Raw genomic sequence first — 16,216 nt, 5'->3', positions numbered from 1 at the left:
CTGTTACAGACAGGCACTCTGTTACAGACAGACACTATGTTACAGACAGACACTATGTTACAGACAGACACTGTTACAGACATCGACTCTGTTACAGACAGACACTGTTACAGACAGACACTCTGTTACAGACAGACACTGTTACAGACAGACACTTTGTTACAGACATACACTCTGTTACAGACAGACACTCTGTTACAGACATCGACTGTGTTTCAGACAGACACTGTTACAGACATCGACTCTGTTACAGACAGACACTGTTACAGACAGACACTCTGTTACAGACAGACACTGTTACAGACAGACACTTTGTTACAGACATACACTCTGTTACAGACAGACACTCTGTTACAGACATCGACTGTGTTTCAGACCGAAACTGTTACAGACATCGACTCTGTTTCAGACTGACACTGTTTCAGACATCGACTCTGTTACAAACATCAACTGTGTTTCAGACAGCGACTCTCTTTCAGACATCGACTCTGTTACAGACATCGACTGTGTTTCAGACAGACACTGTTACAGACATCGACTCTGTTACAGACAGACACTCTGTTACAGACAGACACTGTTACAGACAGACACTCTGTTACAGACAGACACTGTTACAGACATCGACTCTGTTACAGACAGACACTCTGTTACAGACAGACACTGTTACAGACAGACACTCTGTTACAGACAGAGACTCTGTTTCAGACATCGACTGTGTTTCAGACAGCGACTCTGTTTCATACAGACACTCTGTTACAGACAGACACTGTTACAGACAGACACTCTGTTACAGACAGACACTGTTACAGACATCGACTCTGTTACAGACAGACACTCTGTTACAGACAGACACTGTTACAGACAGACACTCTGTTACAGACAGACACTGTTACAGACATCGACTCTGTTACAGACAGACACTCTGTTACAGACAGACACTGTTACAGACAGACACTCTGTTACAGACAGAGACTCTGTTACAGACATTGACTGTGTTTCAGACAGACACTGTTACAGACATCGACTCTGTTACAGACAGACACTATGTTACAGACAGACACTCTGTTACAGACAGACACTGTTACAGACAGACACTTTGTTACAGACATACACTCTGTTACAGACAGACACTCTGTTACAGACAGACACTGTTACAGACATCGACTCTGTTACAAACATCGACTGTGTTTCAGACAGAGACTCTGTTTCAGACAGACATTGTTACAGACATCGACTGTGTTTCAGACAGAGACTCTGTTTCAGACAGACATTGTTACAGACATTGACTGTGTTTCAGACAGAGACTCTGTTTCAGACAGACTTTGTTACAGACATTGACTGTGTTTCAGACAGAGACTCTGTTTCAGACAGACATTGTTACAGACATTGACTGTGTTTCAGACAGAGACTCTGTTTCAGACAGACATTGTTACAGACATTGACTGTGTTTCAGACAGAGACTCTGTTTCAGACAGACTTTGTTACAGACATTGACTGTGTTTCAGACAGAGACTCTGTTTCAGACAGACTTTGTTACAGACATCGACTGTGTTTCAGACCGAAACTGTTACAGACATCGACTCTGTTTCAGACTGACACTGTTACAGACATCGACTCTGTTACAGACTGACACTGTTTCAGACATCGACTCTGTTACAAACATCGACTGTGTTTCAGACAGCGACTCTGTTTCAGACAGACACTGTTACAGACATAGACTTTTGTGACAAAGCTCTTCTCTGTGAGGTTGTCTGTGTCATGCTGAGATAATACTTCCTGAAATCAAGGGAAATGACATACTGTACATATTACAGACTAAGACTACTGTATTAAAAGGGAACATTACAGAACATCGTAGTAGTTCATTAGATAATATAATGTCATGTGTTTGTGTATTTCATGCCTGCTTGCTTTATGGAGAGGGTGCTGTATTGTACAATAGGAAGGAGAGTGATGGTGGAGAGGGTGCTGTATTGTACAATAGAAAGGAGAGTGATGGTGGAGTAGGTGCTGTATTGTACAATAGGAAGGAGAGTGATGGTGGAGAGGGTGCTGTATTGTACAATAGGAAGGTAGATAGGAGAGTGATGGTGGAGAGGGTGCTGTATTGTACAATAGGAAGGTAGATAGGAGAGTGATGGTGGAGAGGGTGCTGTATTGTACAATAGGAAGGAGAGTGATGGTGGAGAGGGTGCTGTATTGTACAATAGGAAGGTAGATAGGAGAGTGATGGTGGAGAGGGTGCTGTAATGTACAATATGAAGGTAGATAGGAGAGTGATGGTGGAGAGGGTGCTGTATTGTACAATAGGAAGGTAGATAGGAGAGTGATGGTGGAGAGGGTGCTGTATTGTACAATAGGAAGGAGAGTGATGGTGGAGAGGGTGTTGTATTGTACAATAGGAATGAGAGTGATGGTGGAGAGGGTGCTGTATTGTACAATAGGAAGGTAGATAGGAGAGTGATGGTGGAGAGGGTGTTGTAATGTACAATAGGAAGGTAGATAGGAGAGTGATGGTGGAGAGGGTGTTGTATTGTACAATAGGAAGGTAGATAGGAGAGTGATGGTGGAGAGGGTGCTGTATTGTACAATAGGAAGGTAGATAAGAGAGTGATGGTGGAGAGGGTGCTGTATTGTACAATAGGAAGGTAGATAGGAGAGTGATGGTGGAGAGGGTGTTGTATTGTACAATAGGAAGGAGAGTGATGGTGGAGAGGGTGCTGTATTGTACGATAGGAAGGTAGATAGGAGAGTGATGGTGGAGAGGGTGCTGTATTGTACAATAGGAAGGTAGATAGGAGAGTGATGGTGGAGAGGGTGCTGTATTGTACAATAGGAGGATAGATAGGAGAGTGATGGTGGAGAGGGTGCTGTATTGTACAATAGGAAGGTAGATAGGAGAGTGATGGTGGAGAGGGTGCTGTATTGTACAATAGGAAGGTAGATAGGAGAGTGATGGTGGAGAGGGTGCTGTATTGTACAATAGGAAGGAGAATGATGGTGGAGAGGGTTCTGTATTGTACAATAGGAAGGTAGATAGGAGAGTGATGGTGGAGAGGGTGCTGTATTGTACAATAGGAAGGTAGATAGGAGAGTGATGGTGGAGAGGGTGCTGTATTGTACAATAGGAAGGTAGATAGGAGAGTGATGGTGGAGAGGGTGTTGTATTGTACAATAGGAAGGTAGATAGGAGAGTGATGGTGGAGAGGTGTTCACGTGATTGTGTATTAGTGCAGACATTATTCCAGTCGTATGTATTCAGTGTATTCACCATTGTAAGACAGGGATTTATATTTCAATCTTTTCAGCTTGAAAAAAAAGAATGTGTTTTTTGATCTTGAATTGTTGATGAGCGGTTGAGTGCTTTCACAAAGTATTTACACCCCTTGACTTTTTCCACATTTTGTTGTGTTACAGTCTGCATGTATGGATTACATTTAGATGTTGTGTCCCTGGTCTAAACACAATACCCCATAATGTCAAAATGGTTTTCTTAGTGATAATGTGTTTTACAAGTCACTTAATAAGTTGCATGGACTCACTCTGTGTGCAATAATAGTGGTTAACATATTTTTTTAATGACAACCTCATCGCTGTACCCCACACACACAATCATCTGTAAGGTCCCTCACTCGAGCAGTGACTTTCTAACACAGATTCAGCCACAAAGACCAGGGAGGTTTTACAATGCCTAGCAGAGAAGCGCACCGACTGGTAGATAGGTAAAACAGTTATAAACATACATTGAATATCCCTTTGACCATGGTGCAGTTATTATTACACTTTGGATGGTGTATCAATACACCCAGTCACTACAACGATACAGGCGTGCGTCCTAACTCATTTGTCGGAAAGAAAGGAAACTAGCTCACTGATTTCACCATGAGGCCAATGGTGACTTTAAAACAGTTAGGGTTTAATGGCTGCGATAGGAGAAAACTGAGGATGGATCAACAACATTGTAGTTACTCCACAAAACTAACCTACATGACAGAGTGAACAGGAAGAAGCCTGTACAGAATACAAATATTACAAAACATGCATCCTGTTTTCAATAAGGCACTAAAGTAAAACTGCAAAATATTTGGCAAATAAATTAACTTTTTGTCCTGAATACAAAGTGTATGTTTGGGACAAATCCAATACAACACATTACTGAGTACCACTCTCCATATTTTCAAGCATGGTGGTGGCTGCATCATGTTATGGGTATGCTTGTCATCTGCAAGGATTAGGGAGTTTTTTAGCTTAACAATAAACTGAATAGAGTTTAGCACAGGCAAAATCTTAGCGGTAAACCTAGTTCAGTCTGCTTTCCAACAGACACTGGGAGACAAATTCACCTTTCAGCAGGACATTAACCTAAAACACAAGGCCAAATATACACTGGAGTTGCTTACCAAGACGACATTGAATGTTCCTGAGTGGCCTAGTTACAGTTTTGACTTAAATCTATGGCAAGACTTGAAAATGGCTCTCTAGCAATGATCAACAACCAACTTGACAGAACTTGAAGAATTGAAACAAATAATAATTTGAAAATATTGTACAATCCAGGTGTGCAAAGCTCTTAGAGACTTACACAGAAAGACTCACAGCTGTAATCACTGCCAAAGATATCTCTAACATTTATTGACTCGGTGTCACGCCTGCTCCCGCTCTCCCTCTATGGCGCTTGATTGCGCTAGGCTGCCCTTCGTACGCACACCTGTCACCATAATTACGCGCAGCTGCGCTCATTGGAGACTCCTTGCCTTTGATTTTGTATTTATTTTCTATTTTATTTTTGTACCCCTTTTTCTCCCCAATCTCGTGGTGTCAAATTGGTAGTTACAGTCTTGTCTCAGGAGAGGCGAAGGTCGAAAGCCGTGCGTCCTCCAAAACACAACACAACCAAGCCGCACTGCTTCTTGACACAATGCCCACTTATCACAGAAGCCAGTCGCACCAATGTGTCGGAGGAAACACCGTACACCTGGCGACCGTGTCAGCGGGCACTGCGTCCGGCCCGCCTCAAGACTCCTTCCCTTTGTTGATTGCCCTGTCTATTTCTGTCTGTTCCTCTGTTGGTTCCCTGTGTCAGCATTGGGTTCGTTATTTTTCCCCTGTCCAGACGCTGTTCCTGTTCTGTTTCATGTCCGTTGTTCATTAAATGTTCTCCCTATACCTGCTTCTTGTCTACCAGCGTCGCTCCTTACACTCAGGGATGTGAATTAATTTGATGAGCTTCGTCATTATGGGGTATTTTATGTAGATGGGTGAGAAAAAATATATGAATTTCAGGCTATAACACAACAAAATGTGGAATAAGTCAAGGGGTATGAATACTTTCTGAAGGCATGGTAGCAACCCACACAGGCAAAAATTCATAACAATAAATGAGACATAAGGAAATGAATATACAGAGAGTTTAGTTATTCAAAAAGGATATGCTGACATTTGCAGGGTGCAATTTGAATTATCCATAGCAAAATCCCTCCAAAGTGTTCAGCTTGAGAGGATAACTACAGTGATTATGAATTAGAAGCACAACTTACTAGCAGCACTCATAGTGTAAAATAAATGACAGTCAGTGGTTAGTAAGTTCTGAATCCCTGAGGTAGTTCATAAGAGCAAAGTACTGGGTCAAAGGATACCTATAGCTGCACGTTTTTGTCTATAGTTTGAGAATAAGTACCTTTTTAGTTGTACTTTATGGTGCTGGGGATATATTGAATGTATCCTACCAAAGGAAATGCTCTCATTCAGATATTATCTCCAAAATGTGATGTAATGTAGTGTAATATAGTGTAATATTCACTAAAAGCCTGCTCAGTAGTAGACCCCACTCCTGCCACCAGTGGGGCATGGGTTGTGTCCCAAATGGCATCCTACTCTCTATATAGTGCACTACATTTTAACCAGAGTCCTATGGGCCCTGGACAAAAGTAGTGTGCTGCATAGGGAATAGGGTGCCATTTGGAAGACGGACCTAGGCTGGTATTCTGTACTGGGGAGCCAGCTAATTGGCTAATAGGATATTCTGAACTGTGCTTATGGTTTGATTGTGGCTCCCTGGTGTAAAACGTTATCATTGGTTCCTCAATTGTTGATTTTGTCCCTTTAGTAGCTCTTGTGGGATCTGTTGGTCCTGATGGTCTGGAGTTGAATGTGCAATTAATAGCAACAGTGGAATAATGGAATTATTTATTTATTTTTCTTTCTGTGCAGATCGAACGTGTTATCTTCTGTGTCTTCCTGGAGGCGGACTACAGGATCTACAAGGAAAAAATCCTTCAAGTCTTCCAAGGTGCGTCTGATTCTGTTTCCATTATGCCATGGAATGTAGTGTCCCTGTCCTTCCTAAGTTTATCTGGGGCTATAAAGCAACATAATGTAGTGTCCCTGTCCTTCCTGAGTTTACCTGGGGCTATAAAGCAACATAATGTAGTGTCCCTGTCCTTCCTGAGTTTACCTGGGGCTATAAAGCAACATAATGTAGTGTCCCTGTCCTTCCTGAGTTTATCTGGGGTTATAAAGCAACATAATGTAGTGTCCCTGTCCTTCCTGAGTTTATCTGGGGCTATAAAGCAGCATAATGTAGTGTCCCTGTCCTTCCTAAGTTTACCTGGGGCTATAAAGCAACATAATGTAGTGTCCCTGTCCTTCCTGAGTTTATCTGGGGCTATAAAGCAGCATAATGTAGTGTCCCTGTACTTCCTGAGTTTATCTGGGGTTATAAAGCAGCATAATGTAGTGTCCCTGTCCTTCCTAAGTTTATCTGGGGTTATAAAGCAACATAATGTAGTGTCCCTGTCCTTCCTGAGTTTATCTGGGGTTATAAAGCAGCATAATGTAGTGTCCCTGTCCTTCCTAAGTTTATCTGGGGTTATAAAGCAACATAATGTAGTGTCCCTGTCCTTCATGAGTTTATCTGGGGCTATAAAGCAACATAATGTAGTGTCCCTGTCCTTCCTGAGTTTACCTGGGGCTATAAAGCAACATAATGTAGTGTCCCTGTCCTTCCTGAGTTTATCTGGGGCTATAAAGCAGCATAATGTAGTGTCCCTGTCCTTCCTAAGTTTATCTGGGGCTATAAAGCAACATTATGTAGTGTCCCTGTCCTTCATGAGTTTATCTGGGGCTATAAAGCAGCATAATGTAGTGTCCCTGTCCTTCCTGAGTTTATCTGGGGCTATAAAGCAACATAATGTAGTGTCCCTGTCCTTCCTGAGTTTATCTGGGGTTATAAAGCAGCATAATGTAGTGTCCCTGTCCTTCCTGAGTTTATCTGGGGCTATAAAGCAACTTAATGTAGTGTCCCTGTCCTTCCTAAGTTTATCTGGGGCTATAAAGCAACATTATGTAGTGTCCCTGTCCTTCCTGAGTTTATCTGGGGCTATAAAGCAACTTAATGTAGTGTCCCTGTCCTTCCTAAGTTTATCTGGGGCTATAAAGCAACTTAATGTAGTGTCCCTGTCCTTCCTAAGTTTATCTGGGGTTATAAAGCAACATAATGTAGTGTCCCTGTACTTCATGAGTTTATCTGGGGTTATAAAGCAGCATAATGTAGTGTCCCTGTCCTTCCTGAGTTTATCTGGGGCTATAAAGCAACATAATGTAGTGTCCCTGTCCTTCCTGAGTTTATCTGGGGTTATAAAGCAACTTAATGTAGTGTCCCTGTCCTTCCTAAGTTTATCTGGGGCTATAAAGCAACTTAATGTAGTGTCCCTGTCCTTCCTAAGTTTATCTGGGGTTATAAAGCAACATAATGTAGTGTCCCTGTCCTTCCTAAGTTTATCTGGGGTTATAAAGCAACATTATGTAGTGTCCCTGTCCTTCCTGAGTTTACCTGGGGCTATAAAGCAACATAATGTAGTGTCCCTGTCCTTCCTGAGTTTATCTGGGGCTATAAAGCAACATAATGTAGTGTCCCTGTCCTTCCTGAGTTTATCTGGGGCTATAAAGCAGCATAATGTAGTGTCCCTGTCCTTCCTGAGTTTACCTGGGGCTATAAAGCAGCATAATGTAGTGTCCCTGTCCTTCCTGAGTTTATCTGGGGCTATAAAGCAACATAATGTAGTGTCCCTGTCCTTCCTAAGTTTATCTGGGGCTATAAAGCAACTTAATGTAGTGTCCCTGTCCTTCCTAAGTTTATCTGGGGTTATAAAGCAACATAATGTAGTGTCCCTGTCCTTCCTAAGTTTATCTGGGGCTATAAAGCAACATAATGTAGTGTCCCTGTCCTTCCTAAGTTTATCTGGGGTTATAAAGCAACATAATGTAGTGTCCCTGTCCTTCCTAAGTTTATCTGGGGCTATAAAGCAACATTATGTAGTGTCCCTGTCCTTCCTGAGTTTACCTGGGGCTATAAAGCAACTTAATGTAGTGTCCCTGTCCTTCCTAAGTTTATCTGGGGTTATAAAGCAACATAATGTAGTGTCCCTGTCCTTCATGAGTTTATCTGGGGCTATAAAGCAACATAATGTAGTGTCCCTGTCCTTCCTGAGTTTACCTGGGGCTATAAAGCAACATAATGTAGTGTCCCTGTCCTTCCTAAGTTTATCTGGGGTTATAAAGCAACATAATGTAGTGTCCCTGTCCTTCCTGAGTTTACCTGGGGCTATAAAGCAGCATAATGTAGTGTCCCTGTCCTTCCTAAGTTTATCTGGGGCTATAAAGCAACATATTGTAGTGTCCCTGTCCTTCCTGAGTTTACCTGGGGCTATAAAGCAACATAATGTAGTGTCCCTGTCCTTCCTGAGTTTACCTGGGGCTATAAAGCAACATAATGTAGTGTCCCTGTCCTTCCTGAGTTTACCTGGGGCTATAAAGCAACATAATGTAGTGTCCCTGTCCTTCCTGAGTTTATCTGGGGTTATAAAGCAACATAATGTAGTGTCCCTGTCCTTCCTAAGTTTATCTGGGGCTATAAAGCAACATAATGTAGTGTCCCTGTCCTTCCTAAGTTTATCTGGGGTTATAAAGCAACATAATGTAGTGTCCCTGTCCTTCCTGAGTTTATCTGGGGCTATAAAGCAACATAATGTAGTGTCCCTGTCCTTCCTAAGTTTATCTGGGGCTATAAAGCAACATAATGTAGTGTCCCTGTCCTTCATGAGTTTATCTGGGGCTATAAAGCAGCATAATGTAGTGTCCCTGTCCTTCCTAAGTTTATCTGGGGCTATAAAGCAACATAATGTAGTGTCCCTGTCCTTCCTGAGTATATCTGGGGCTATAAAGCAACATAATGTAGTGTCCCTGTCCTTCCTGAGTTTATCTGGGGCTATAAAGCAACATAATGTAGTGTCCCTGTCCTTCCTGAGTTTATCTGGGGCTATAAAGCAACATAATGTAGTGTCCCTGTCCTTCCTGAGTTTATCTGGGGTTATAAAGCAACATAACGTCTAAATTTAGTGTCATCAGATGCTTTACAGTGAGACAAGGCCTTTGGATTAGTTGTGCAGTGTTTGTTTTTGAGGGGCAACTCTAGAGAACAATCCTGTTGGACGATTCAGCCAGCCAGCCAGCCAGCCAGCCAGCCAGCCAGTTCTTTGCTGAAAGGGGCATGTCTCTCTCAGGGAGTTCCAGGAAGCATCCACAACACAACAAAGTTGTCTCGCCGAGTCTCACAGAGACGAAAGATAAATAAATGCACGTTATTTTCTGCTCCAAGTCTCTCCTGCCACACAACCCTCCACACACAAGAACACACACACCCCTCCGCTCCCATCTCTGAGCCCTGAAGCCTTTCTCCCCAACCCTCGCTCTCCCTCCCTCCCTCCCTCTCTCTCTCTCTCTCTCTCTCTCTCTCTCTCTCTCTCTCTCTCTCCCCCTCCCTGTCCCCAACCCTCGCTCGCTCGCTCGCTCGCTCTCCCTCCCTCCCTCCCTCCCTCCCTCCCTCCCTCCCTCCCTCCCTCCCTCCCTCTCCCCAACCCTCTCCCTCTCTCTCTCTCTCTCTCTCTCTCTCCCTCCCTCTCTCTCTCCCCCTCTCTCTCTTTCTTTCTTTCTCTCTCTTTCTTTCTCTCTCTCTCTCTCTCCCTCTCTTTCTCTCTCTCTCTCTCTCTCTCTCTCTCTCTCTCTCTCTCTCTCTCTCCCTCTCCCTCTCTCTCCTTCCCAAATAGTCCTGTCATCCACCTACTCTCTCTCTCTCTCTCTCCTGCCACACAACCCTCCACACACAAGAACTCACACACCCCTCCGCTCCCATCTCTGAGCCCTGAAGCCTTGAACAACCAGTCACCATCTCTGATGGCTAGGGGACCATGGAGGATTAGAGCTAAAGGGCTATAGGGGTGTATGGGCGGCTGAAGGGTAGACAAGCCTGCTTCACCGTGCTAGCAATATCTCCTATGTGGCACCTATTCCCTCCCCATCTTGAAAATCCCAGACTCTCCTGTATCTCTCTCTCTCGTTCAGAATCTCGCTCAGAATCTCTCTCTGTGTCTCTGTTTGACTCTCTTTCACTCCATCTTCCCAACTCCTCGTCACCTATAAGGAATAAAGAGTTTCAGGCCTTCATCATCCTTCGACTCTCACATGGAGACTGTTTTGTTCCCCCTCTCTCCCTCCCTCCCGCTCCCTCTCTCTCCCTCCCTCCCTCCTCTCTCTCTCTCTCTCTCTCTCTCTCTCTCTCTCTCTCTCTCTCTCCCTCCCTCCCTCCCTCCCTCCCTCCTCTCTCTCTCTCTCTCCCTCCCTCTCCCAACCTCTCTCCAACCCTCTCTCCACCTCCCCTCCCCTCCCCCTCCCTCCCTCCCTCCCTCCCTCCCTCCCTCCCTCCCTCCCTCCCTCCCTCCCTCCCTCCCTCCCTCCCTCTCCCCAACCCTCTCTCCAACCCTCTCTCCAACCCTCTCTCTCCCTCCCTCCCTCCCTCCCTCCCTCCCTCCCTCCCTCCCTCCCTCTCTCTCTCTCTCTCTCTCTCTCTCTCTCCCCCTCCTCTCTGCCCTCCCTCCCTCCCTCCCTCTCCCTCCCTCTCTCTCTCTCTCTCTCTCTCTCTCTCTCTCTCTCTCTCTCTCTCTCTCTCTCTCTCCCTCTCCCTCTCTCTCCTTCCCAAATAGTCCTGCCATCCACCTACTCTCTCTCTCTCCTGCCACCCAACCCTCCACACACAAGAACTCACACACCCCTCCGCTCCCATCTCTGAGCCCTGAAGCCTTGAGCAACCAGTCACCATCTCTGATGGCTAGGGGACCATGGAGGATTAGAGCTAAAGGGCTATAGGGTGTATGGGCGGCTGAAGGGTAGACACGCCTGTTTCACCGTGCTAGCAATATCTCCTATGTGGCACCTATTCCCTCCCCATCTTGAAAATCCCAGACTCTCCTGTATCTCTCTCTCTCTCGTTCAGAATCTCGCTCAGAATCTCTCTCTGTGTCTCTGTTTGACTCTCTTTCACTCCATCTTCCCAACTCCTCGTCACCTATAAGGAATACAGAGTTTCAGGCCTTCATCGTCCTTCGACTCTCACATGGAGACTGTTTTGTTCCCCCCTCTCCCCCTCCCTCCCTCTCCCTCCCTCCCCCTCCCTCCCTCCCTCCCTCCCTCCCTCCCTCCCTCCCTCCCTCCTCCCTCCCTCCCTCCCTCCCTCCTCCCTCCCTCCCTCCCTCCCCCTACCTCTCTCTCTCTCTCTCTCTCTCTCTCTCTCTCTCTATCTCTCCCTCCCTCCCTCCCTCCCTCCCTCCCTCCCTCCCTCCCTCTCTCTCTCTCTCTCTCTCTCTCTCTCTCTCTCTCTCTCTCTCTCTCTCTCTCTCTCTCTCTCTCTCTCTCTCTCTCTCTCTCCCTCTCTGCCCCCCTCCCTCCCTCTCTCCCTCCCGCTCTCTCTCTCTCTCTCTCTCTCTCTCCCCCTCCCTCCCTCTCTCTCTCTCTCTCTCCCTCCTCCCCTCTCCTTCTATCCTTTTCTCCCTCCAACCCCATTCCCTCTCTAACTCTTAGCTGGAAGATTCCCTTCATCCTACAGTGTGTGTAATGATTTTTCCTGTCCCCATGCACCGATGGAAGGCCTTTTCATATTAATGTTGTGAGATGGATTTCTAGAGCTGTTGTTTCTGCCGTTATCACTCCCAAAGTGCCAGCAATAAGTATAATAAGTACATCTCCATCATCCAAATGCCATGTAGGTAGGGAAACATTTGACCACCTTCCTAGTGTAGAGGAAAGCCTTGGAAAAGTTGTTCATTATTAGTTATCACTCCCAAAGTGACATTGATGAGTACAACTCCATCACTATAATGGAGTTTTAGCAACACCATCTCTAAAGAAAACACCATAACTTGTCATAAATGCAGCAATAGAGATAAGTCATGGCTGGCGCTTTAAGTTATGGCATGTGGGGCCATCTGTGGTATGTCTGTAGATTATAGAGCATGTTAGCTGTCAGTCAAACTGCGCAAAAGTGAAACCAAAACTAACCTTGACAGTTACATTTAGGCATTCATTCTGAGATTTTGGTCAAATTTAGGCATTAGGGTTTAGTTTACTTCAGAGTGGTTAAGGTTAGGGTTAAGGTTTGGGATAGGGTTAAAACAAAAAATACAAAACAGGTGCCTAGCACTGGGATTGAACTCACAATCTCATGAGCCATACTGCAGCTTGCTGTTCGAGCCCATCCTGTGATCCTCAACCCCATCCACAATGCCCATGCCTAGCTCCTCGATCCTATTAAATCAGGGATGGGCAACTTTGATGGGGGTGTGGGACACCAAAAATCCCCCATCCCCCCATTTTGCCATGTGGTGTAGAGAACATGTTGCCGTTTTTAAGCTAGTTCGCTGCAATTCTACACATTTTGTCATAGGATGGAGAGAAATGTTTTCAGTTTGTAATATGATATCTGAGTGAGCCTGACTAACAGAATCAATGGGGTCCTCCCGGGCTCTAATTCAACCATGATTACTAAGTTAAGATAGCTGGCCGCAAGACTAATTTACCAATCCCCCCCAAAAAATGCTGACATGGGCTGATTGAGAAACTATCATAAAAATTGTTGATAAACAGCCACATTTTGAAATTGCACCTTGTCTATTCTACTATTCTACCTAGCAACAGTAAGTTGAGACACTGACTGAGTTCCAACATTTAAAAAAAATGTATTATTTATTTTGGGGGGGGGGGGGAATAGGCACTTGTGTTGCCCCTAGTGGATGGTTGGAAATTGGAATGGACATAAAATACCAAGTCACGCCATAATTTCACCATTTCAAGTATGTCTAAATAGACAATAATCCATTTGAGTTTGGGCTGAGTTTTAGGTTTGGGTGAGGGAAAGGAGGAAAGAAAAGCACTGTGCTATTGTTTTAATGTGCAGGAAAGCAGCAGAAGTGAATACTAAGAGAAGATATCTAAGAGCAGGTAACCAACTCCTCCTGAAACTACTGCTCATTGACATGCACAGACTTAACAACTTCTTAGGGATCGATATGACAACAGCCAGAGAAAGTGCAGAGCGCCAAATTAAAAACAACAGAAATCCCATAATTAAAATTCCTCAAACATAGAAGTATTTCACACCATTTTAAAGATACACTTCTTGTTAATCCCACCACAGTGTCCAATTTCAAAAAGGCTTTATGGCGAAAACACCACAAAGGAATATGTTAGGTCAGAGCCAAGTCACAGAAAAACACAGCCATTTTTCCAGCCAAAGAGAGGAGTCACAAAAATCTGAAATAGAGATAGCATTAATCACTAACCTCTGATGATCTTCATCAGATGACACCCATAGGACTTCATGTTACACAATACATGTATGTTTTGTTTGATAAAGTTCATATTTATATCAAATAATCTCAGTATACATTGGCGCATTATGTTCAGTAGTTCCAAAAACATCCAGTGATTTTGCAGGGAGCCACATCAATTTACAGAAATTCTAACAGTAAATGTTGATGAAAATACAAGTGTTATGCATGGAACTTTAGATACACTTCTACTTAATGCAACCGCTGTGTCAGATTTCAAAAATGCTTTACGGAAAAAGCAAACCATGCAATAATCTGAGTACGGCGCTCAGAGACCAAACAAGCCAAAAAGATATCCGCCATATTGTGCAGTCAACAGAAGTCAGAAATAACATTATAAATATTCACTTACCTTTGATGATCTTCATCAGAATGCACTCCCAGGAATCCCAGTTCTACAATACATTTTTGTTTTGTTCAATAATGTCCATCATTTATGTCCAAATAGCTACTTTTGTTAGCGCATTTTGAAAACAAATCCAAACTCACAAAGTGCGTTCACTCAAAAAGTCCCATTACAGTCCTTCCATTACAGTCATTTAGAAACATGTCAAACAATTTATAGAATCAATCTTTAGGATGTTTTTAACATAAGACTTCAAGAATTCCTTTGTCTGTATAAAAGCAATGGGACGCGAGCTAACTCTCACATGAACGAGCGTTACGAGCTTGTGGCACTCTGCCAGACCACTGACTCAAAGAGCCCTTATGAGCCCCTTCTTTACAGTAGAAGCCTCAAACAAGTTTCTAAAGACTGTTGACATCTAGTGGAAGCCTTAGGAAGTGCAACATTACCAATATCCCACTGTATCTTCAATAGGGAATGAGTTGAAAAATGACCAACCTCAGATTTCCCACTTCCTGGTTGGATTTTTTCTCAGGTTTTTGCCTGCCATATGAGTTCTGTTATACACACAGACATTGTTCAAACAGTTTTAGAAACTTCAGAGTGTTTTCTATCCAATACTAATAATATGCATATATTAGCAACTGGGCCTGAGTAGCAGGCAGTTTACTCTGGGCACCTCTGGGCATGTTATTCATCCAAGCTACTCAATACTACCCCCAGCCATAAGAAGTAAAAAACTGATTGACAAACAACACTGTGCTATTGTACTATTGTAGCGCAGAAAAGCACAAGGAAAGATGTTATGTCTAGGTTGAGGTAATGGAAGATAACTCTTCCTGAAGCTACTTTTTATTGACGTGAAGTGACTTCTTAATGAGGTCTTGAGAGGTTCAAATAATGGAGAGAAATTCAATTGGAGACCTTTAGAGAAGGGCATGGCTGGAACAAGCAGAAGTGCCACACAGTGGTGTGCTTTACCTCATCACACACACACACACACACACACACACACACACACACACACACACACACACACACACACACACACACACACACACACACAGACACACACACAGGAGCTTTCCCTCATCACACAGTCTGGGCTTTGATGTGACCTATGAGCTCACAGGTTAAGGGTTGCCTTTTCACTTCCTCCTGGGACACACCCCCTAAGTACCTTCCCCCCTCAGACCCCTTCCCACTGTCTACCTCCCCTTCTGTCTGCTAAAGGCATCTGATCTCTGACACCTGTTCAAAGCTTTCGCTGGATATCCAACACAGGAGAACCAAGAGTTGTCCCTTTCTCTAACCCACTGTAACTAAAAGAGAACCGAGAACCCAGTCCTTTCCATTTTCACAACCTTGTTAAAGGTCCCGAACATGAAATTAGGTGATGTTTGGATGAAACCAGATCAAATTAGGATTTTAATTTGGTTAAGTGAGCTACCTCTGGAACAACTGTGGGGTCCCTGATGAGAGAGTTGAGAACCACTGACTGAGTTAGTCAACCGTTCTCATTTGAGAAAAGGTCAAACATGAGTCTTTCACAAGACACTGTCCATAGTCATATGTAACATGTAATGACATAACACAACAGATCAGCTGGAATAACACTCTCACATGGCTACAAAAAAAGTATTTTTTCTAAAATGTTCAGCATTTCTATCTGAAAAAAAAATGATTATGGGTGTTGTTTTAGTCAATCAAAAGGCTATTTTACATGGAAATCAGAATGACTGTACGGGATCTATATCTTCCCTTCAGATTGGTGGAGAGAATGGATCCCTTTATTCTGTCTGATCCATACAGTGTGTGTGGTGTCAGGCTGGAGAAGAGGTTGGGGACTGTTGAGTCGGTGACAGTAATGCGAAGTGGACTCGTGTGTTTCTTCCGTCCAGAGGGAGCAGGCAGTCCGGACCACACGACTAGGGACAGGAACTATGACTTACTTTGCTCTCCGGAGCAGGGCGGCGTTGAAAGGAGTGATAACAGGGGTGGCATTAAGTGTTGAGGAGGATCAGCTGAAATGGAAGATTCCTGGTGTCTGTGATGCCTGGCATTCGGTACGACGCAGACCCGGTGCCTGTCCTGCTGAGTTTTGATGCAGAGTTTTTGCCCAACAAGGTCAAGTTAGGATATGTCAGTTATCCTG

At 44.1% G+C, this 16,216-nt stretch overlaps 1 protein-coding gene across 2 annotated transcripts in view; it reads left to right on the top strand.

Moving 5' to 3' along the window:
* Positions 1-16,216, top strand: part of macrod2 (mono-ADP ribosylhydrolase 2) — a 1,220,194-nt gene that overhangs the window by 1,105,723 nt on the left and 98,255 nt on the right. For both annotated transcript variants that reach the window (XM_036960544.2, XM_036960545.2), the window contains exon 9: positions 6,211-6,289. In XM_036960544.2, the coding sequence (XP_036816439.2) occupies positions 6,211-6,289 (79 nt within the window). The remainder of the gene's footprint in view (positions 1-6,210; positions 6,290-16,216) is intronic.

Source organism: Oncorhynchus mykiss, chromosome 23 (genome assembly GCF_057628025.1).
Source record: "Oncorhynchus mykiss isolate SJ-2025 chromosome 23, ASM5762802v1, whole genome shotgun sequence".
Classification (NCBI taxonomy): domain Eukaryota; kingdom Metazoa; phylum Chordata; class Actinopteri; order Salmoniformes; family Salmonidae; genus Oncorhynchus; species Oncorhynchus mykiss.
The sequence above is the reverse complement of the archived record's forward strand: the minus strand, read 5'-3'. Positions and strand labels throughout refer to the sequence as shown.